Source organism: Astatotilapia calliptera, chromosome 7 (assembly GCF_964374335.1).
Source record: "Astatotilapia calliptera chromosome 7, fAstCal68.1, whole genome shotgun sequence".
Classification (NCBI taxonomy): Eukaryota; Metazoa; Chordata; class Actinopteri; order Cichliformes; family Cichlidae; genus Astatotilapia; species Astatotilapia calliptera.
The window spans coordinates 39,482,358-39,498,893 of NC_137428.1; the positions used below are offsets into that span (position 1 = coordinate 39,482,358).

The window sequence follows — 16,536 nt, forward strand, 5'->3', positions numbered from 1 at the left end:
GATGCGATCAGAGTGAAATCAGATGGATTCTACAGGAGAGCATTTATTTTATTAACTGACTTTGTTGCAGGTTTAAACAGAGCCTTAATATGATATTCAGCCCAAAATTCCTACACACCTCAGAAAATGCTCATAGCGTGGATGTAAAATGTTGCATCACATGATTAAATAAACTGAAGTAACAGAATAAAAATAATGAGCTGGTTCTTATCGGGGTCTTGTTTTCTTTTTAGAAGGTGGAATCGCTGTCATGAAGTGCTGCATGACAAACATGAAAATGGGAACTTTTGAGCTTCCACGTGTGTGACACAGCTTTACGGCAAACTAGGAAGCCCTGCTGAGCAAATAGTAGATGATGTAATTCATCAAGCACGACAATATCCAGGAAAGCATCATTCTGCACCATTAAACCTTGTATTCTTAATAGGAAACCCGCTTTATTTGCTTAACTGTAAATTTAGTGGAAATTTGAGCTCCTGATTTTGTTTGTGAAGTTCTTTTTTTTCTTTCCCAGCATCAAGTAGGTGTAACAGTACCAGAGTGCAAGTACGGACACCTGCATTTACTGTAATCCAGCTTTATTTAAAGCAGAAGGGCCCGTAAAGACAAACTGACATGTTGGTCAATGTTGCCTCAGTGACTTAAGTTACCTTAAATGTTATTGCTGCAGGCTGCGGGCTAGCACTAAACTGGACACTGAATTAATTTTTTCTTATTAACTGAAAAAAATTCAAACAAATATAGAAATGTGTGACTGTCCTTTATCTACATGCTTGAGAAGTTATAATTGGTTGTATAGTATTGTTTAGTACTTCCAGTCCACTCACACCTCATTAAAGTTACTGCACTTTTGTTTATACACACCCAAGATTTTCCAATATGTTTCAAATTAAAAGCCCTAATCTGTGGATTGAAATGCTTCATTTTCTACAAGGATTTTTATTGTGAAACAGCTGAAAGAAAATTGTGGAGAAAAAATGTAGTTAGAGCTGATAAAATGTGCAAAATTATGACTCACATTGTAATAATTATTGCATGGAATTTTTCTTTAATGGATCAAACAAGGCCTGGGTCTTTGAAGTTTTCACAGATGTCAGAGTATTTGCCAGAACTGTGTAAGATTCCACACAACAACAGACACGTTTGCGCAGTCAACAAACTGTGCGCTTCATTACACTCTGTGTACACATTACGAAATAAGAGGAAATCTAAGTAATAGGCCACATCAACATAACCTGACTCGTACAGTCACAGGTTTCTTTCTGATAATCATCAGTATTACTAGAAATGAGTCAAACAGGCAGTTTTGCATAAGTTTTTTCACACAGCCTCAGATCAGGAGATGGGAAGCCAGCTGCAGTTTGGTCTCTGCGTATAACAGAGGGGACCGTCACACTGATTTCTCTGGTCTCATAAAAATTAAAATACCGTAGCTGTGCAGGTATTTCCAGAATTAGGTTCAATCTCTTGAAATGGCAGGACACCTACAGAGATCATCATGAAAACCTCAAGACTCCCATCCACATGGTCGACATAAGCACACAAAACATTGGTGCCTACTAAAGAGGCTTTTGCTTTCATCTGAAATCGAAAGTTACCAGGACTGGCTTTTGATACTCAACAAATGCTGTGTGGAGATTAAAGCATTCACTAACTCCTTTGTACCATAACAAAGGAGCTACGAGAACATCTGGTGTAAATAAAATTTGTGTCATAATGAAGTGTAGGCTCATTTTAGTTTTTCAGCACTCCTTTTCTTTTCTATGTGCTCCTTCATAAAAGTCCAAATTTAAATGACTCAACTTTTTTCTTCTTTTTTGAGTTGAATAAACTGAAAAATGTAATAAAATAACTGTATCATTATTGCCATTCTGTAGAGTTAATTGTATCAAAAGACTGTCCAAGAACATCTGAGCTCTGGGGGAATTTATTAGCCTGGTAATTGGCACTAATTATCAGATACAGTCTATGGATAGAGCTTGCTAACTAAGTTCTCCACTATCTCACCTTGATAAATCTTTATATTATTTTATCCAGGTGGTTAGAAGATACCTGCACAGCATTTTCAAACAGTGCTGGGTTATTAGCATAGAAGTCAGTGCAGGGGTTCCCTCTGTGAGCTGAACCAATACACAAGGAGCACAAACTGGGGCCAACAGCAGGTCTACCCAGTCCACATGTGTGACGGTGGATAGAGGTTTTTGCAGGGGTGTGTGTGTGTGTGTGTGTGTGTGTGTGTGTGTGTGTGTATGTGTTGCTTGGTCCATTAGCTCAGCAGTTCTAGGTAGGTGACGGGTACTTTGCCCTTTTCGTTTCCTCGTTCTCCGATCAGCCAGTCGGGGTCCATTCCTGGTACGGTGTAGACGGTAATGAGCTGAAGAGAGAGAGACAAAAATAAAAAACTAAAAACATACACACATACAGGTTACAGTGACCAATGTTACGTTAAGAGGAAAGAAAATAATAGCTAGTGACGTAGCATAACTGCAATCCCGTTGCTGCTCGTGCTCACGTTTTTCATGCCAGCCCATTATCAGGAATTTCCCTGACTTCATCTCTGTGTTATCATCTTTAAACACTTCCTCCAATTAGCACCTGTGCCAGCATTTCTAAAGGTCTGCTAAGGGAAACCCATGTGTGAACAAAAGGGGGCAAACTGAAAACAGCATTACATAATTATTGTACCATAACAAAGGAGGGCATCGATGCTTTTTCATACCTGCTGCTGGGCGTTTGGCTTTTTGTCAGACTCTGGGACCATGGTGATTTTTGTGAAGCCATTTTTCTCATTGTCAGGTTTTAAAAGTTGTGATTTTGATTTTTATGAAGGAGACGCTCTCATGACTCATCAAGTGACATCACTGAGAGGCCAGTCTGTGGCATGCAGTCTGCTGGATCGCTTGGAAACCTGGCTGAGTAGGTCCTAAAAAGTACCTGGTACCAGATACTACCACCTAATGAAAAACCCTTAAAAATTACCTACACCCAGCTAAACTGAGTAGGATGCCACTTTTATGTTTATGTGTGTTTTATTACCAAATTTTCCTAATTTGACTTTTTAAAAGTCTTACATTGAGAACAGCTCAGATGATTGCAGGTGTTCATAATTTTTTTGTGAGTTGCGTCTGTAGTCACTGAAAATCTCTTTCCTCTCCACAAGGTGTTATATGGAAGCTTGAATGTTTATGAGTTTATAGTTGAGTTAAACTCAAAGGAAATCTGACACAACCCACCGCAAGTCTAAAATATTACCCAACTGTGACCGAGGCCAGGGAAGTGCTAGAAAAGTACTTTAAATACATGAATCACACTTTTTGTTTTCCATACATGCTGATATTACAGATAATGTCTTGTAGCCTGTAAGAGAATATGCTGTCAAGTCTTCCCACACAAACATACAGTACAACATTGCATGAGAAGAGGAAGTGAGGCTGAACTTCTCCCTGGAAAATAAACTGGATGACAGGATTAACTTAACTCCCTGCAGATGTGCTGTTGTTACAGTTAACATCCAGCTGTTACTGATTCATTTGTCATGTGGGATGTCAATGTTGTTGTGGTGTTGTTTTGTGGTTTTATTCTTGTTTAGGGCGGCAGCTAGGCCAGACAAATGTTCTACATCCAGCAGTGTGAAGGTGGGGGCTGATGGTGACTACTAGTCCTCACCTGCTTTACTTGTAATGATCAAAGTGGACCTCTCCACTGTGTTTATGGGTCATTGTTACCAATCTGTGCCATTTAATGACATTAACCTTTAAGAAAAATACACTCGTCAAGTTCAGGATATTCTGCTTTGTCCAAATTCTCCACATGTGACGAGTGTCAAAATGTCGTGTCCATTACAGTCATTATACTCTATTAAAGTATTCTGAATGCAGTCACTTTCATAATTACATTTTCTATGTATGTATGGAAGGAGTCATTCAAGTTTTATATTGATTCTACTATTTGACATGACAGGTATACCAGTCCACTGACTGAATTGAATTATTCATGTCCATATTTAAAAGTGAGCTGTGAAACGTTTTAAATGGGGGTCCTCTGGATATTGAAAAATTGTTTTCACGTAAAATGTGTAAAAGACTGGGTAGAGAAGATTGCACTTCATTCTCGACTCCTTTACTGAGAAACAAAGACTTCGTTCCAGGAATGTCTCACAGTATTTTCGATAAGTGGCACAAAAATGGATTAAGGGTAATTGGTGATTTGTTTCAAAACAACACACTGATGAACTTTGAGCAATTGCAGTCAAATTTTAATATTCCTAGAGACGACGTTTTTGGCTTTCTCCAGGTTTGTAACTTTGTTCATTCTAAAATTCCAAAGTCTTCAGAAATAGTTATATATGATGATATTGAGACATTTCTTATTAGGCGAAAAGACAGAACTCATTTTATTTCAGCCTTTTATTCTCCCCTATATACTCTCAGTAGCAACACATTGAGCGCTATTCATAAATGGGAGAGAGATCTTAATAATCAATATGCCAAAGAGGAGTGGAAAGGAGCCATTAACATAGGTAGTTCCACTTTTACTTGCAACCGCTTGCGAGAAACTCAATACAAAATCATACATCGCCTTTATATAGCTCCTAATGTCTTGCATAAGATTGCACCTCATATTCACCCCTTCTGTAGCAAATGTCAAAAAGAAACTGTCACTTTTTTCATTATTTCTGGGAATGTAAATTAATCAAAAGATTTTGGAGCTCCATATGTCAAGAACTAAGTAATATTTTTAAGAATCGGCTCCAAAGGGACCCCGGATATTTTCTTCTTGGCCTATCCTCAAAAGGAGTAACACTAAATCACTTGCAGCGCAAATTATGTGACAAACTATTGCTGGTAGCTAGGAAATGTATTCTCATTAACTGGGTTAAGGATAAACCTCCCTCTGTGACTTTGTGGTACAGGGAATTATTAAAAGTTATTCCTCATGAAAGAACTGCTGCTATTTTAGGAGGAAATGAGGGTCTCTTTCTCAATGTTTGGTCCCCTTTGCTTTTTTATTTGCCAACTGATTTGTCCCAACTGTTGAGGGGGTTGGTTGCTTTTTATTTTTTCTGCCTGTCCCATTTGGTTCTTTAGCTGTCCGAATTGTTGTCTGAAGACCAACAAGGATACCCAATGGATTTACTTTGCCAAATGGATCATCACGGCCTTGCCGTATTGGTCCATTTGATAGGCCTTTGTTGTTATTATTTATTTTATTATATTTTCAGTTGTTACAGATGGGACAGACATGACTGAGGGATAGGAAAGGGAGAAAGAAAGATGAAGGAAAAGAAAAACAGAAGGGAAGAGGGACAGTGAGAAAGGGCACTTAAAAAGAGAAAGAAGAGGGGAAAAAGAAAAAAAAATCTCCTGGATCACCTGTTGAGAGAAAAAGAAGAGAAAACAAGCAAAAAAACAAAAAAACAAAACAAAAAAAAAAACAGAGCAACATACTAAACACAACATTATATAAGGTCGTACATTAATGCCCTGTAAGGTAACTAAAATAGTGTCATTTAATGTAAATGGTCTGGGGAGCCATATTAAAAGAAGTAAAATTATGTCAAAAATAAAAAGAGAACAAATAGAAGTCGCCTTTATACAGGAATCTCACTTATCGAAGCTCGAACATGATAAATTAAAGAAATGGAAATTTAATCAGTATTCCTCTTCCTGCCCTCAGAGCTCTAAAAGGGGTGTGGTAATTCTAATCTCTAGTAGGTTCAATTTTGAATGCATCCAAGAAATCAGTGATAAGGAGGGGAGGTTTGTGTTAGTCAAAGGGTACCTGGAGGGTATACTGATTACTCTTATAAATGTATATGCTCCCCCAGGATCAGAGATAAAACTTTTCAAAAAGGTTTTTGAATTGATTGTTGGAGAAGCACAAGGTACTCTGATTTTGGGAGGAGATTGGAATGTTCGCTTCAACCCGTCCTTGGACTCATCAAACCCACACGCCCCGGGATTGAATAAAATAACCAAAAACATCAAATTAATCTTAAAGGATGTAGGGCTCATAGATGTATGGAGAGAACTAAACCCCAACAAGAAGGACTATACCTTTTTTTCTCACCCTCATTCATTTTATTCTAGACTGGATTATTTTTTTATGTACCAAAAAGACTTTAACAGGATGATCAATTGCAGGATAGGAGTGATGGATTTATCGGACCATGCCCCACTGTACCTGGAAGTAGTGCTTGGATACGAAAGAAGAGTTACATCCTGGAGATTAAATACAAGTATTCTAAGCACGATGAAAGAACAAATTAGTCAAGATATAATAGATTATATAGCGGAAAATAATAATGAAGAAGTTTCCCCGAGTATTCTATGGGATGCCCTAAAAGCAGTGATAAGAGGAAAACTCATAGGTTACAGCGCTAACTTAAAAAAGAAGAGAAATGAGCATTTAAGAAAACTCCAGACACAACTACAATATCTTGAAGATGCCCATAAAATAACCGCAGTTACAAATTTACAATTAGAAATACAAAAGAAGAAAAACGAAATCGATGAAATTTTTTCAAGTGAAATACAAAAAAATATGGTTTTTTTTAAAACAAAGATACTATGAGGTAGGAGGCAAATCTGCTAAATTACTGGCCTATAAATTAAAAAAACAACAATTAGAAAATACAATATATAAAATAAAGGACCCTCAAACAAATAACATTGTCTATAAACTTGAAGATATTCAGTCAACCTTCCTAAAAATTCTACAAAGAACTATATACACAACCTAGAGTGGACACTAAAGGTATGATATCTTTTTTAGATTCATTCGACTTACCAAAGTTGAATGAAAAACAGAATATAACCCTAATCGAGGACATATCTGAATTTGAAATTAAAAAAGCTATTACAAAATTGAAACCGAATAAATCCCCAGGCCCAGATGGATTCCCATCAGACTGGTATAAAGAAATGAAAGAGGTACTGATTCCTTTGATGAGAACATCATTCAACTATATTTTAAAGACGGGAGTAATTCCCCCATCTTGGAATGAGGCTTCTATTTCTATAATAGCTAAAGAAGGAAAGGACAGGCTTGACTGTGGAAACTACCGCCCCATTAGTGTTCTTAACCAGGACTTTAAGATATTTACATACATTCTTGCCAAAAGAATTGAAAATATTCTTGTTCAGATAATTAGTTTGGATCAGACTGGTTTTATTAAGCAGAGACAAACGCAAGATAATATTCGCCGAACACTACATGTTATTGATTATGTTAGGAAAAATAAAATTCAGATGGTCCTTATGAGTTTAGATGCAGAAAAGGCCTTCGATCGGGTTAATTGGGAATTTTTATACAAAGTCATGGGTAAATTCGGATTCCATCAATCGTTTATCAGGATTATACAAGCATTATATAAATCACCAAGGGCAAGAATCAAAGTTAATGGGGTGCTTTCGAATGTTTTTAACCTACAGAGAGGGACACGTCAGGGTTGTCCTCTAAGCCCCTCACTCTTTGCTCTCTTCATAGAGGCCCTGAGTCAAAGTGTAATACAAAGCAATACTATTACTGGAGTCAAGATTAGGGGTCGAGAGCATAAGATTTCCTTGTTTGCTGACGATATTTTAATTTATTTGACAAATCCAAACACTACTTTCCCCAAGCTATTGTCACTTCTGGAGATCTTTAGTTCAATATCAGGTTATAAACTAAATATATCGAAGACTCAGATATTAACTTTTAACTATTATGAATTTAAGGCTAAAGCCAATTTGAAATGGGAGACGGAGCAGATGAAGTATCTTGGAGTAAATATTACTAAAGATCTATCTAAGATATACAATGCAAACTTTAATCCTTTAAGTTATAAAATAAATGAGGATATTAAAAGATGGAATTTATTACCATTTTTAAATTTTGAATCATGTATAGATACAGTTAAAATGAATATCTTGCCCAGGATGCTCTACCTATTCCAAACACTCCCTGTAGAAATAACTGACAAACAATTTCGGGAATCGGACAAAATAATCTCTAGGTTTATATGGCAGGGGAAAAAACCACGGATTAAGTACCAAACTATTCAGTTGGCTAAAGACAAAGGAGGGTTGGGGTTCCCATGTTTGAAAGACTATTATATTTCTGCTCAATTGAGGGCATTAGTGTGTTGGTGTAATGTAGATTATCAAGCGAGATGGAAAGAACTAGAACTAGAAACAGTGACCTTAAAAGATTCACCAATTCAGGCAATTCTAGGGGATGTGACACTTATTAAAAAACAAATTCATCAAGGAAACCAATGGATTAACCTACCTTTAAAACTCTGGTTACAATTTCTTAATAAGAATGATTGGATTGAAGAGGTTAGGATTTTAAGATGGTGCGCTTTTGACAGTGATTTTTTACCTAATGAATTAGACGTAAGATATAAAAAATGGGATGGACAAGGTTTAACGGCATATTGTATGTTTTACGATAAGGGAATTCTTAGGGACTTCCAATCAATAAAAGATCAATACCAGTTAAGTAAAATGGACTTTTTTAGGTTCTTACAAATTAGGCATCATCTATATAATTTTATACCTAAGAGAACAGATCTTTTTTCTTTACCTGTTCTGAGTATATTTGTCAAGGCTTATCAGGCTGACACAGGCCTTAAGGTGATTTCAAGATTGTACAAGGGTATACAAGAGGTTAAGAAGTGGAATACTACCTACATCAAAAAAAATGAGAAAGTGAAACAAATATAGCAATATCAGACATTTGGTATGAGCAGTGCGCTTTTCAGTGGAGAATTTCTAGTTCTAATACATGGAGATGTTATGGTTGGAAGAGTATCTGTAGGTTTTTTATTACCCCTGCACAAAGTAAACATTATTTTAATCACTCTAATTGCTGGATAAATTGTGGGGCCCAAGGAGTAAAACATTTCCATCTGTTCTGGTCTTGCCCAAGGATCAACATTTTTTGGGTATTGATCCACACCGAGTTGCAGATTATTTTTGGTATGCAGCTTCCCTTTAATTGGGACGAACTTTTGTTTGGATATTTATACTCAGTAAATGTAGATTAAATGTCTAAGCAGTTGTATGGTATCCTGAGTTTGGCTGCCCGTAAAATTATTACCAAGAAATGGCTTAGTGCAAAAATTCCATCACTGGGTGATTGGCATGAGACTGTACATGGGATGTGTAAAATGGAAAGAATTACCTTCATTAAAAGACTCCAGTTTGATATATTTAGTGAAATTTGGGGTAAATGGAAACACTATATCCGGTTAAGGAGACCTGATCTTGTTTGAATCTCTGTAACTATATATGCCACATTTTTTGAATCGTTATGTGTTTATATGTATATGTTAGTATGTATGAGACCATAAGTGAACACATATGTAAGTAGGTATGTGTATGTATGCCTAAGAGTATGGGTGTGTGAGTGAATATGTGTGTGCGAGTACATACACTCTAGAGGGTACACCCGTCTGTTTTTTTTTTTTAATTTATTTATTTATTTTTTTATGTACGTCTGTTCTTGTTTATATGTTTATTTTGGATTATTTGTGTTTATATAGGTTGTTTAATAAAAAAAGAGATTAACAAAAAATAAACACAACACCATCACGTTAATCTAGCTAAGTGTAAACAGCAGTAAATACGAAATGTTGAATGTTGTTGTGTAGCAAGCAGGAACGACAGCGCACATTGTGCTTGGAAATCAGAATCAGAATCAGAATCATGTTTATTGGCCAAGTATATGTGCAGACACATACAGGGAATTTGGTTCCGGTAGATGGTGGCTCTCAAGCACAGCAATGTAAATCTCACACACACACACACACACACACACACACACACACACACACACACACACACGTGTCTATATATACACATTACACATACATACACAAAGCTGTGTAAACAAACTATAAATAACGAATCTAAACTTATATACATAAAATACAGAAATGAATACCACAAAATGTACATAAGGTGCAGTTGCAGTCTGGCAGTGTGACAAGTCAACTGTTAAGAAGGAGATGGCGAGGGGAAAGAAACTGTGTCGGGTGGTCCTGGTCTGCAGGCTTCTGTACCGTCTGCCAGAGGGCAGCAGATCAAAAAGTCTGCGTTGTTCGCGTTGGCCTGTGGAGGGATATAAACTCCGACCAGCATGAAGGAAGGAAACTCCCGCGGTGAATAAAAAGGTTTACAGTTGATGAAAAAACTTTCCAAGTGTGGGCTGCAGTGTTTCTGTAACACTGTGACATCAGTACACCAACCTTCATTAATGTAGAAGCAGACTCCACCACCCTTTGTTTTCCCTGAGAGCTCTGTTTCGCGGTCCGCCCGGTGAAGTTGGAAGCCCGGGAGATTTAAGACAGCGTCTGGGATTCGCTCACTGAGCCAGGTTTCAGTGAAGCAGAGGGCAGCAGAGCGTGCAAAGTCCTTGTTAGTCCGGTTTAAGAGCAGTAATTCGTCAACTTTGTTTGGAAGAGAGCGGAGATTCGCGAGGTGAATGGAGGGGAGTGCCGTGCGGAATCCTCGCCGACGTAGTTTCACCAGCGCGACTCCCCCGTCTACGTCTTCTCCAGGAGCCACAGAGAGCTGCTGCGCCTCCAACTAAAATCTCCAAAAAACTTTCCGGGTTTGTGAAAAATGGATAAGAACTATAGTGAGACGACTGCCTGATGTTTAGCAGTTGATCTCTGGAGAAAGTGATGTGGTCTGAGTGACCAAAAGCACAGAAAATAAACAGAAACAAGAAAAGTGCGAGAGAGCGCAGTACTGAGGCTGCCATCCGCGGCGCCATCTTGGATTGGAAATAGCAGCCAATAAAGGTGTAGTTTATGTCTATGAACAGTGAACACCTGTGTGCACACCTGTGTGGATCAGTGCGCTTGTATTCAAAAGGTTTCCCCATGTAATGGTCTGCTAGAGGATGTAGAGAGCCATAGCCCTGTCCCCCAGGGCATGAAGCAGGCATGGAGGAGATCCAGGCCCCAGACATCCAGAGGCCCCAGAGTGCGAGAGCCCAAGGAGGACCACCGGAGGGGCATCCGTGCCACCTTCCTGGGAAGAGCTGAGGAGAGCCCCAGATGAGGGGTCACCCAGTAGCCAAGGAGCAGAGTGTCGTGGCGTGAGTGTGGTGAGGGGAGATAGGCCTTGGAGGGCCTGGGAGTTCCCAGAGAGGTGGAGTGTAAGACTCGACCTGACATATAAACACAGACAAACAGGCACACACAGACACAAACATGCATTCCCACCTTCATGCACACATATACAAATACTCAGCACTCACCCAACGTAGGGATAGACATACAGTACATGGACACTGTACACACAATCACACTCCCCAAACAAACTCTATACCCCGGGTCCAGGTACCCTCGCCCCTGGAGGGGGAAGCGGCACCTAGACCCAGGAGATGTTACCCTTTCCCCCGGGGGTGGAAGCAAGCGGACCGCCCCAGGCTCTGCAGCAGCAAGGAAGCCCCGCATCCCAGATGGACAACACCTCCTCCCAGCCCCCCTGCCCCGATGGCCAGCAGAGAACAGGGGTGTGTGAAGACCCCAAACCTCCCTCCTCTCGCTCATGTGTAGTGTTGCTGCGTGCTGTTCTAAGGTGCATATAAAACACAGGAGAGCATGGTGCTGCTGCCAGAGAGCAGCAGGTGTTAGCACGGCCCCTCCCGAGAATCCTCAATGTCTACATGGATTTAAAATTGAGAGGTGGGCACTGGTGCCAGAGGTGGGGTTGAATACACAGACCGTCCTCTGGACGCCGTTAACGTGCCCACCTTCAAGGCCCTATATGTATGTGTTATGAGAGTGTGAGTAATATGGATGTCTGAGTTGTGGAATAAAATTGAGGCACAGGTGGCCAGAAGGGCACGGGGGGGATGCCTCCCCTGCACCCTGGTGACAAACCCACACCCCAAGGCCCTACTTGTGTGGGTGGGTGCGTTGGACCAGGAAGAGGGAGGCAGCCGGGGATGGGGAGAAAAAGAAGGGAGGAGCAAGATGCCCCTCCCTGGGGCTAGCTCCCCCACTGACCCCAGTAGGCACCCCCGTCCTTCGGCACCCACCAAGGCAAGGGAGCCCAGGCCCATCCAGATTGGGGCTTACGGCAGCAGGACCGCCCATCCCTACAGGACCTGGGACAGCCCACCCGACCCCGCCGCAGAGGAAACTGTACCCGCCCTAACATTCAATCATCTCCCAGACTGCACAAGACAGTAGACACCCAGGTTAAGTTTATTCTCCTCCTCTCTTATGGCTCTCCTTCACCTGCAGAGTGGACTCCTGCAAGGATGGGGCAAACTCCCTGTCAGTTGAAGAGCCCCCTAGTTAGGCTGATACGCCAGAGGCCCCCTGCGGCAGGGCTGAGCCCCCGTGCACCCACCCCCCCGCCCACAACCTCAGCGACACACCATCAAGGACCTAAGCCCCCAAGGCCCAGCCAGAGGCCTAGCACGGAGCCCCCACGCCTGCCCCAGCTCCACTCAGGGGCAGCCAGGCTACCAGGCCAGTAACCTATGTCCGCCAGCACAGACCCTCCCCCAGCCCTGCTGCACACAGCCACAAGGAGAACACCCTCTAAGAGCAACCAGAGCCACTGACCAGGTTATGACCACAACCCCTGGGTTAAGCCCTCCAGGGATAACGTCCCTAGGGATTCTCCGGACGCCCTAAGCCTGTCCCTACCTCCACATCAGCCACAAGGCAGGACCAAACCACGACCCCCACCCCCCCCACCCCACCCCCGCTAGGTGATGGAGCCGATCAAAGGAGCCCTGAGGGATTGATCTAATGTGGTGGCAGAGGTTGTCTCAAGACTAATGTGATCTATTAGATGGTTTCTATATTGGCTAGAATTAAGATTATTTTTATTTTTCCAGTTCATGAGGACCATTTTCTTGGCAATGCACAGGGCAGTAAAAACCATGTGGACTGTATTAGTTTCTGCAGAGACATCATCCAATTTGTCCAGCAAGCACACTAAAGGGGAAGTTGAAATTTTACATTTCAGACACTTTGATAAGTCGTCACATATCTCGCGCCAAAACTTCTGCACTGGTGGACAGAACCAAAGAGCGTGGATGTAATTGTCTGGTGTATTGCCTTGAGAGTGTGAGCAGTTGTTGGAAGATGTAAAGCCCATCTGGAACATCCGATGACCTGTATAGTGCACTCTATGTAGTATTTTGTATTGTATTAATTGCAGACTGGGATTTCTAATCAATTTAAAGGTTTTTAAGCATATCTGAGACCAGAAGTTTTGGTCTAAGCCGACTGACAAATCTGCTTCCCACTTTGCAATAGGAAGGGATATTGATTCATCTATTTTAGAAAGTGTTCTGTATATTTTAGACAATAATTTGGGGGATTTAAGAGTAAGAAAATGTACCGCGCTTGGTGGTGTTTGCAATTCAACATGACTGAGGTTAAATTTCTGTTTTACTATGGATTTAATTTGTTGATATTCTAAAAATCTTTTCTTGTTGATCCCATATTGTATAACTAGTCTGTCAAATGGAATAAAGTCTGTTCCTTCTAATATATGTTCTAAGTATTTAATTCCTTTACAACTCCATTCTGGAAAATTAATCATATTATTGTTTTGTAATATGTCAGGGTTATTCCAGATAGGTGTACGTTTGCATGGGATTAATGAAGACTCCGTTATTTTTAGAAACTCACACCATGCTGTCAGAGAAGAGTTGATGTTGGCACTTTTGAAGCATTCATGTCTTTTGATGTTTGAGCTGATAAATGGTAGGTCTGAAATCTCTCTGAAGTCACAGCTTTATTTGCATTTATGTACACTTAAATGAAATAAGGTAATGAATAACACTGGTACGTTTCTAAAGAAACTCAGCACTCAAATTTACCAGAAGGATAACGATGGAAAAACACACACACAAGACCACACAAAGTTAAACTAACCTGGACCTTTGTAACACTAAACTCCACCAAGTATTCTGACTTATTTTTCATTTTCTTCTTATTGCCATCATTGTTACATTTGAATCCACATCTCAGCAGAAATACTGAGTCACAGATGGTAAACGGAAGCTTCACAAAGTCCCTGAGGTGAAACGTGGCAAGAAAGAACATGAAACCTTCACATATAAATAAATCACAGCAAATAAAGCTGTGACTAACGGGAAAAGACTGGACAAGCATCCTGAATCAAGATCAAGAAACTAAGAACTGGAACCAAAACTCCACCAAGAGGCCCACACATCCATTTGCAAACAGACGATCCACGTTTTTTGGGTTTTTCTTATTCCCGTCATTGTGACATTTGACATTTCAGCAAAGATACTGAGTCACAGACGGTAAATGGAAGCTTCACAAAGCCCCTGAAGTGAAATGTGGCAAGAAGCAACATGAAATTAATTTTCATTCAAGCTAGACAGATGGAGGGAGATGGAACAGCTCCATTATTGACCTCCATCAAAGATCTTTCACTTGATATTTTTAAGTTGTCATGCTCAAGCTGGAGCAAGAGTGAGATTAAAAATCCGCTGCTTCCCTTTTAGGTCAGGATGTTTCGACTCTATCAACTGCCAGTCCTGTGAAACTGGGTGCAGTGAGGTGGCTGTAATGGGAATGCATCATTTTATTCAACAAAATGCTGGAAGAGGAAAATGTTGAAGGTGATGAACATAAAACTGGTAATAAAACATTTGTTTTTGACAAAATCTTCTTGTAAAAATCTCCTGATTTGCCAGATGCCAAGCAGTAACGTCCAGTGTAATTAACTTCAGCCTGCATCTTCCTGGTCAATACTGTGTCTTCTTTTCATTTAGTTTGGTTAAATTATTTACTTTATGATGATTGTTGTTGTTGCCACTTTAAAAAAAAGCATAAATGATGACTAGACTGTGCATGGAAATGCTCGGTGAGATCTAATTAGAGCTGCTGCAGTCCTGTTTCAGGTAATGTTCAGACTTGCTCAGGTGTTCCTCACTACACGGAGCAATGTAGCAACCAACACACGCCCCAGGCCAGTGCCAAGAAAGATTTTATATACCCTCCTGTAATCATTTCCACACTATAATCTAACTGAACTGTTTTTATTTATACTTCAGACAGAACTGCCATAACAGACAGAAAATTAACTAGTAACTAGATCAGATCCTCCCTGGATGTTGAGGCGATCAGTGAGACTTCACAGTGGAACAGAGTGGGCATCAGCAGGACTACCAACACTTCCAGCATCTCACACAAGCTTTCACCTTCACTCGCTCCACAAACACACTCACACCATACACAAAAAAGAGCCAGTACTTTAAACTGGATGCCTAAAACTGCATTTTTCAATCTTAACATGAGGTTGGTTGATAAGCTCCTACACTGACAGACTCACTGAGTCTTTTAGCTTTAATCCCGTGAAAACACCGGCCCCCTACCCCCTGGAGTTTTTAACCCTTTGACATAATCACCCTTTTCTGTCATCTTTTTGGACATTTTAGACTTGTATCATAGATCTACACCATAAATATGCCAAACCAAAAACCCTTTCATAATTAAAGCTGCAACTTGGCGTGCAACTCGCTACAAACACATCGGGCTCATGCAACCCACAGTCCCACACTTTCCTTTGTTACCCACAGCCTGTCACAAAAACAAGTAAAAGTCTTCCATTTCTTTATTTGAAACCATGAAAATGCCAAATAAACACAGTTACAGAGATTAAAAAATGTTTAATCAACACCTATCAGCTAAAAACCTGGCATCTCTCAGCATGGTGTGCAGGGTGTCCTTGAAAAGATTTTGAGGAAACTGGAAAGGACAAAAGCACTTTTCTATGCTACCTAAGCATTCGAAGCCCTTTATACAACATATCTCATTCGCACATTCACAGATGCAGTTTTTTCTACGATTAAGTGCTTTCTTTTTAGCATTCACACTCGGCTGGATTCACCGGAGAGTAACTTGAGGTTAGTATCCTGTCCAGAGATAAAAATAAATAAATAAATGAATTTAAAAAATTCAATTTTCTGATTACTACATGACCTGCCCTATGTCCTGAGCTACATAGAGGATTCTGAGGATCATAGATCAGAGGAAAATAAGTTAACTGGCAGCCATAAAAAAAAGCTATGTACAGCAGATGAACAGTATCTGAAAGCCATGTCCTTAAGAAACAGGAAAAATCCAGCAAAGACCTGAATCAGGACTGGAGAGGCACATCTGGACTTTCAGCTGATCCATCCATCATCCTCTTATCTGTTACCTTATCAGGGTTTGGGTTGGAGGGGCAGTAGTTTAAGCAGGCCAGTGCTTCCAGCAAATCATTCCCAATCATTAAAGGATACATAGAATCAAAGCAAAGCTATGTATATACATGTTTGAATGGAAAACAAACACAGTAACTGCATGTCCTTCCCATTTTCCACAGATATGAGTGGTGGCAATGCAAAAGCATAAACTGAGTTTCAGTCTTCACTCTGTCATTTCCTTCCCATAATAATGACCTCGTCACAAACCCAACACTTAGTGGTTCAAAAGTTTTTTATCTTCCCATACTCACTCTGCGGCTTCTCTAGCCCACCACACGTCTGAATACTGAA

The 16,536-nt window shown here is 40.3% G+C and overlaps 1 protein-coding gene across 5 annotated transcripts in view; it reads right to left on the reverse strand.

Annotated features, from left to right (window-relative positions):
• Positions 1 to 1,028: 1,028 nt before the first annotated feature.
• sh3glb2b (SH3-domain GRB2-like endophilin B2b) overlaps positions 1,029 to 16,536 on the reverse strand; it is a 62,785-nt gene continuing 47,277 nt past the window's right edge. For all 5 annotated transcript variants that reach the window (XM_026174592.2, XM_080303651.1, XM_080303650.1 and 2 more), the window contains one exon: positions 1,029 to 2,374. In XM_026174592.2, coding sequence (XP_026030377.1) covers positions 2,267 to 2,374 — 108 coding nt within the window. In that variant the 3' untranslated portion in view covers positions 1,029 to 2,266. The remainder of the gene's footprint in view (positions 2,375 to 16,536) is intronic.